The sequence below is a fragment of the Pocillopora damicornis genome, chromosome 1, assembly GCF_964200805.1.
Source record: "Pocillopora damicornis chromosome 1, jaPocDami1.2, whole genome shotgun sequence".
Classification (NCBI taxonomy): Eukaryota; Metazoa; Cnidaria; class Anthozoa; order Scleractinia; family Pocilloporidae; genus Pocillopora; species Pocillopora damicornis.
Genome location: NC_142670.1, coordinates 5,654,981 through 5,662,378, shown reverse-complemented (window position 1 = coordinate 5,662,378; position 7,398 = coordinate 5,654,981). Strand labels below are relative to the sequence as shown.

At 39.2% G+C, this 7,398-nt stretch overlaps 1 protein-coding gene across 1 annotated transcript; it reads right to left on the bottom strand.

Annotated features, from left to right (window-relative positions):
- Positions 1-3,365: 3,365 nt before the first annotated feature.
- LOC149051553 (uncharacterized) lies at positions 3,366-6,189 on the bottom strand. Its single transcript, XM_089184652.1, has 4 exons — positions 5,992-6,189; positions 5,507-5,621; positions 4,713-5,234; positions 3,366-4,266 (listed from the first exon to the last, which is right to left on the bottom strand). Exons 1-4 carry the CDS (start codon positions 6,172-6,174, stop codon positions 4,016-4,018), a joined length of 1,071 nt encoding a protein of 356 aa, XP_089040778.1. The 5' UTR covers positions 6,175-6,189; the 3' UTR covers positions 3,366-4,015.
- Between the last annotated feature and the right edge of the window lie 1,209 nt (positions 6,190-7,398).

Genomic DNA, 7,398 nt, shown 5'->3' with positions numbered 1-7,398 from the left:
ACTCACTGTACTACCAACTGAGCTACTAAGCCAACAGCTACCAATGGGAGGCATAAGTTAGAATCCCGTGGAGAGCTGAATTCTTTTCGGGCTCTTTATCTGCAATTCCTTAAATTGCAGTCCACTTGCGAGGGTGATTTCTTTGCTTACTTGCTACAAAGAAGTAATAAAACTACTCACTTTTAAAAGCTTAAGACCTGTAAGATAATTTTATCATATTTCTGTTATCAGTCTCTTAAAGAAATAACAGAAATAACTGGTCCTGTAAAGGGGAATCAGTCAGTTTGATATCGATAGATACAAGAGAATATCAGTTAATTGTCTCTTGGTTAGGGACCATTCGCATAAGGGAAGGGAGCAGAAAAACCGATGAGATTTCGCCCTTCTCTACCCCTGTAAGGAATTTTTATCAGCTATGCGATTTGCTTCATTTTCAGGAGCTACACATATATGGAGAGCATGCATCCAAGCTGTCAAAGTTGTGATGTGCACTTGTATTTGAAGAAAACTACGTAGATCTCTCTTTTCGAACTGGTAGATTCCTCTTAGCTCTTGGCTTTTATCTTTTCGCAATCCTGGATGATGCATTATCAAGCAGGTTGGTGATTGAATAAAGAAAAGTAGTAGGAGGGGGAGGTGCTATGGTTAATTTCATATCGATGTCATGACAAACTATTGGAAAGCGCTTTAAACTCACCCAATCTCATAATGTTTTTGAAAAGAAGGTTCCTACACAAGAGTCCAACGAAATTTCAAACCATATTATTTTCCTTTGTTTTTTTCTGAGAAAGAAACTGCACATCGGTTATACGTTTTCGTAAAAAATAACAATTAACTCTACGAAATGCGAAACAACAGCGCGCGCACATGACGCGTTCTGTCCACTTACTCAGGCATGACGAGTTAACTGTCCCTTTAACTGTCCTATTACACTGTCCAGTTACAAGCGTACACTTTCCTATTAGTACTCAAATCGGGCTGGTGATACGACAAGAAGTTCTGATACCAATTAATCATTACCGTTACAATTTCCGAAAACAACAAATACATTTGGGTCACAGATCTCCGGTGGAGACAATGCCTAAACTAAGAAAAAATTCTTAATTTTGGAAATTCCTCAGTTCTTTTAGGATAAGTGATTGTTTCTATTGTTATAGCGATTTATTCTGTGATTGGTGGATTTGGCTGAGTGGACTTAGTATGATTGGCTGCTTCAACTGTCCGATCACTGCCAACTGTCCAAATACAGCCGATTACAGCTAAGGCACCGATCAGATTTGAGGAAACTGTAATAGCCATGATTAAGGTAAGTAAAAAGCAATGATGCCTTTTTGATAGCCATCGTTGCGCCTTCGAAAACTCTCCTGCAGGCGAAGAAACGCTCGTCCCGCAGTCTAATTGAAGTCTTTAGAAATGCAGGGGATATGACGATATAGCCTTGGCTATATATATATTTCTATTCTGTTAATAACATCACTGTTGCAGTAAATATTTTGAACCCAGGAGTAAAATGTTTTCGTGTCGTGTAGTCTAACCGGCTAAGTGAGAAATGTATAGAGGACCGACCCCGATAACAGCGAAAGACGTTTTGACAGCAAAAAAAAGGGAGTCATCATCAGATTCAATAACGATGACTTCTACTCAGATCATCCAGACGTGAGCAACTGTCAGCCTCAATTACAAGTGTCCTTTACATGACTACCCTCGAGCCTCGACCAATACCTCTTTCACTAAATCGTGTCACATATATGCGATTTTTGTATGGAACGAGGTCATCTGGTGTGGCCTTCTTCGTGCGATTATTCGATTCACAAACGTCTTCATTAATGATGTAATTTACACTTTGGCATATGGCACCATTATTGCACGCCATCACACACTCTGTCAAGCTTTCTGCCCTGGTTTTCTTGAATGTGTGTCCGTGGAGCATCATCCTATGAATGGAACGTTCGGATCAACAAGACACAGAAGAATTCATAAGGGGCAGCTGGTATATGAAGAGGAATGCAATAATATGATCCCATCGCACAAGGTACATTTTTCCAACAAAAAACTCAGCTGATGTGGAGCTCAGCCCGAAATTAATAAAAAGAGGTGGATGTATTGGTAAGCAGGCGGTCTGAACATTGCACACCGCCTGAGAATTGGACCAGAAACATTTACTGCCTCGTGACGTTCGAAATCAAACTTCACTGGACATGAGTTTCTTTCAATGAAAGCAAGAGACACTGCTTCATAAAAAATTAGCCAAACTGATCCGTGTCCGCAGCAAATAAACCATGCATGAAGAAATATCTCATATTCCTAATTTCGATATAGCAAAATCTGATTCCGTTGGAATGTGGATCCAATCAAAATCTACCGTCAGCCACCACCAAATATAGCGTTTGCGTTATATTTAGTAACGAAAATTAGAGTAAAACTTAATTTCTGAGGTATCTCGCTGAGAAATAAGTAAAAAAATGTATATCCCGATTGCCAGTGCAAATTGGTAGGGTGCCATGTTGAGACACTTAAGTAGCCTGGTTTTGGTTACTCATAATTAAAAGTACGTACACCGTAAGAATTTATTGTTGCTTATTAGTCTATCGATGAATGAAGCAACGTCCTTGAACGGAAATTGTCATCAGGAGAGTCTGCGCGTTTATTTTTGATGGGTTTCGTATCAGCGACTCCGGTGGATCACGTTCCGTATGAATACAAGACACTTATAAAAGTCAAATCAAAATAGATGAAACTAGGTCTGCTTTCATTTTAAATATGACTTATTCGTTCCTTCCTCTGCTCAATTTATGAGTTATGAAAAATTAATCAGACGAAAAGGGAATAAACAGCGACTACTTAACGTTCAGGAAAGCCTTTCAAGCGGCGATGTTGTTAAAATTAAAGATTTCTTATACATTTGATTGGTATTATCCGAAACTTCGGGGTTTTACCGGGCGAAGCGCTGACAATTTGGAAAGGTTTTCTGCGTAATTCTAATGATTTTTTTGCGTCTACTACAAGGCTCTCTTTACTTTTATTCTTACATTATTTAAAAGTTAATTTTGCAAAGTTTTATAGAGAGACAGGTTACAAGGATTTAAAACTTTTCTAAGACAATTTTTGTATTTTGGTCTTGCTCGTATTGATTCATTTCTTAATACTTCATTTGTTTTTGTATTTCTATTTTGATAGTTACATAAATCCCCCCCAAAAAATGAAAAGGTGAAATTCACAGTTAGCCAGTGGCTTACCTTCTTGCTTCGGTGAATCTTGGGGAACTCGTTCCAAACGATGTTAGATAGTTAACAGTGAGGATGCACCTCTCGGGTCTTAGAAGCGATATTAATTTTTAATGCGTAATATGAATTACACCATACAGGCTCATTAAAGTATACCTCCATACATTGTAAATAAAGTTACATTACATATTGTTAGGAATTTCATCATTACATTTTCAAGAAAACTTAGGATACCTCTCTATAATGCAGCTGCCATGCTTCATTCTCCATCAAACATCACAAGCAAAACCTCTAAAAGGGATCTAAAACCTCTTTTTGTTCTCGCTTCAACTACCTTAAATGACTGGAAATTCAGAGCTGCGATTTGTTAATCACAAGTATGATAACAGACAGACATGGACGACACGAAGTCCTGTTATCAATTAATCGTAGCCTTTACAATTTCCGAAAAAACAAACACATCTAGAACAAATATCTCCAAAGATCTCTAAAGTTAACAATCCGTCCATCCTGGAAACTCCCAGTTTTCCTTCAAATGAGTGATATTTGGTTATTGTGATCAATTCTGTGATTGATGGATCTAGCTGAGTAGATTTGGTATGATTGACTACTTCATACTGTCTGATTACATCTCTCCAAAAAAATCAGTGAAAATTAAAGCAGTTAGCGCACCAATCACATTTGAAGAAATTTTAATGGTTGATTAAATAATTTCCATTAATGATTCTATACAGTGATTTCACAGTAATGTTATCGTAACCTGACCAGGTCCATCAGATTGGTAACAACACTCATTTTTCTGTTCCTTTCCTGAGTTGAAAGAGCCCCCCCCCTCCTCCACATGAATCTTTGTTCATCTCTCCGCCACCTCCGCCAGAATACCCACCACCACCCCCTCCTCCGTAAGCTCCTCCTCCTCCCCCAAATCCACCGTCGGCTTTTAACGCATTGCCTTTGCCCCCCACTCCTCCCTGAAGAAATCCTCTGCCACCATCTGCGTTCTCATCCGTTCCGTTGGAAAAAAAGCCTCCACCGCTGCCGCCTAAAAGAATGAAAAGGGGACTCAACTTAAACAGACAAAAAGAAAAAATGATAGAAAAAAAGATATTAACAAATCGCTAAATAAATGAAATGAAACCATTTATACCAAAAAGGTTCTTTTTAACAATAATAACTGATATTTCCTTATTTAAACGAATCGTTTAGTGGAAGAAAATTCCTCCCTGAATTTTACAATACGGATGTCAATTTCCATAAGCAAGAATCGAATTTTTTTATTCATTCTGGATGTGGTGTTCCCATAGCCTACGAGCAAGCTTTCATAAATGCTGCTGCTGAGACAAGCACACCTCTGACTTTCCAGAAAGTTTTCCGAAAGTCGAGGTGTGGGTGGGGCGAGGTGTCGAGAAGTCTGCAGGTTTTCTCTAGCGGACCTCTTTCTCGCCTGTTTCGCTCTCCAGCTCGCGAGGCCCCCGGAAATTCCCTCACCTGCGTAGCTGGAATTACCACTCTGCCCGCCAAGGCCACCGATTCCGCCTGACCCTGTTGATCTGTACCCAGGATTCCCCGTTGTGTTTGCACTAGCGTCACACCCTGGATGCCGTTTTGTCAAGTAATGTAGACCTCCTCCACCTCCAGCTATTATCAAAGGCGTGTTGTTTTGTCTGACAACGAATGTACCTCCACCACCGCCAGAACTCCAGTCATGATCTTCAGAGCCCCCTTCCTGTCCCACAAGGATACGAATGATCTCATCTTTAATCATACTGAACGTTCCGATCATTCTCGCTCCTCTTCCTCGATACTGAGCGCTATTAGGGTGTGAATCGTACCCTCCTGCTGCTCCTATTGCTTCTATTCTGTAGTCACCAGTGTGAGACACAGTCCACTGTTGAATACCATTGGACAATGTAACTTGTCCGTCATGATCCTGACCTGCGTAGTGACTGCCCAGCGTTGTTGGGCCATATCTTCCGGTGCCACCGAGATTTGAGAAGATCGCAGAGAATGCTGAAAATTAAATAATAAGAAGAATAATAATCGTAATAATGATAATAATGAAAATAATAGTAAAAACCATTACATCATTGATGCCGTACTTGATGTGCTTGTTAATTCGTAGTCCGTTAAGAAAACATTTGATGCTCCGTTCAGGTTGTCGACATGTCATTCATCTGTCACTTAGACAACTAGATGACACAATCACTAGCTTGAAGGATTTCATGTTAAAGTGATTACGCTTCCAAACCGTAACTGCCGATAATTGTTACAATGTTGCTTACAATTCTCGCAGTTTTCACCTATGGCTTTAGGTGGACACAGGCAAATGTATTTCTTGTCTGTGAACCCATTGAGACATGTTGCACCGTGGGCACAAGGGTTGCTGGAACACGGATTCTAGTGAGAAAACCAAAAGGAGCATTCTCAGTCTCCAATTTTAACACTAAAGGCCGCTTGTTTACACCAGGTCTAAACCAAACCGCAGTTATACGCAAGCAGAGGACCTTAAGGATTCTCTATCAGAGGGTTGATTGAATTAAATAAATAAATGTTCTTCCACTATTAGCTTTCGGCCCTCTTGGCGTTTTTCACAAAAATAAATGTTCAGATAAAAGATTCGACTAATCTGAAGATGGCTTAGAACGCGGTTTCGCTAAAACAACGACTTCTAAACTTTGTTAAAATAGCCGACCATTTGCGTTCGATTCTCTCGCTATTTTTGTCTTCGATCTCTTTTCATCTATTTGCATGGTAACTATTATTTCACCTGGGTAGCCCAGTAAAGGAATCCTTCCTGTGCCGTAAGATGTTCGGGATGTTGAATATGGTCAGAATCACTCAATTGACAGACCCTGAGTCCATTCTTGTCGGGTGGCCCGACATTCACAGACACACAATTACTTTCCATCAGGCACTCGTATCTACAATCGCCACTGAGTTCATTTCCCATTTTGAGCGTTATATTACGAAGTACGTGACCTTGGAGAGCGAATCCATTGTCTAGTTGTCCAAACCGCAGACTTCGACACCCGAGTCCTGCAGATAGGGGTACATGGGGAAAAAAAAGCAGGAAAAGTAAAACAACAACAACAAAAAAAAGTAAATAAGTAACTCTTTAAATGATGTAGAAGTTAGGTAATGAAATAGTAAAGGAATCAACACTTACAATTATAAATTTAAAAAAATGAGAAAAACAAAATACTTTTAACTGACCACCAGATTACAGCATTTTTTTTGGTAAAATTTATTATAAGTTAATCTCAGCAAGAAGATAATTATTAAAAAAAGAGGCTAACATAAATAAAGATTGTATTACTTATTCTAACTTGAGGCTCAGAGAGATCTTTCACCGAAGAGAGATACGCAATGAGCTGTAGTAAGTTCAAGTAAACGTTAATTTTGTGTTATTAACTTAGCTGATATGTAAATTGACCTCCGTAAAGAGCTTTAAAGCTAACGTTACGAGCGTTAGTCCCTCATCTTTCGCCGTGACAAAGTGAGTGATATCCCTTATCGCATCAGGAAAAAAGAAACCTATCTCTCTGCGATCCAACAATCTTGCTTTTTGAGAGGTGCCTCGTACGAGTTGCAAGACTTTTGCTGATCAAGCTTTTGCCTTTGTTGGTCCACCTCAGAGGAAAAAGCTTTCACAAGAGAATATCGATCAGTTGATATTCGCTTGGCTTCCAATGTTGATTAGAACGGCTCCGAACTTGGTTACTTTTCAGAAACAGTTTAAGACATGCTTATTCAAAAAAAAAAAACCTATGACATTCGGTCCCATCATATTCTGTAGGTCCTATTTTACATTTTGAAGTTTGATATCCTAACTTTCACTTTGTTTTAAACGGTAAAGTGCTGTCGAATATTTTATCATAAAAGTGATAGACAAATTCACTGTTATCGTTGTAAACCAAATCATCATATAAAACCTCCCACTAACTCAGCACCACAGTTCCTTTCGAAAATAACCCCCCCCCCCTTTTTTTTTTCAAATAAACTCTGTTTGACCAGATTTCTTAAGTACGCAGATCCGTAAAAGGTTTTTACAAAGGTTGCCTTCTTTGGACCAAATTGACTCAACCGATGTAAACATCATGGAGGAGTCAATATTCACTGAATAATGTATTCCTTTGAAGAATTCTCTCTGAAATCCACTGATATCAGTTGACCA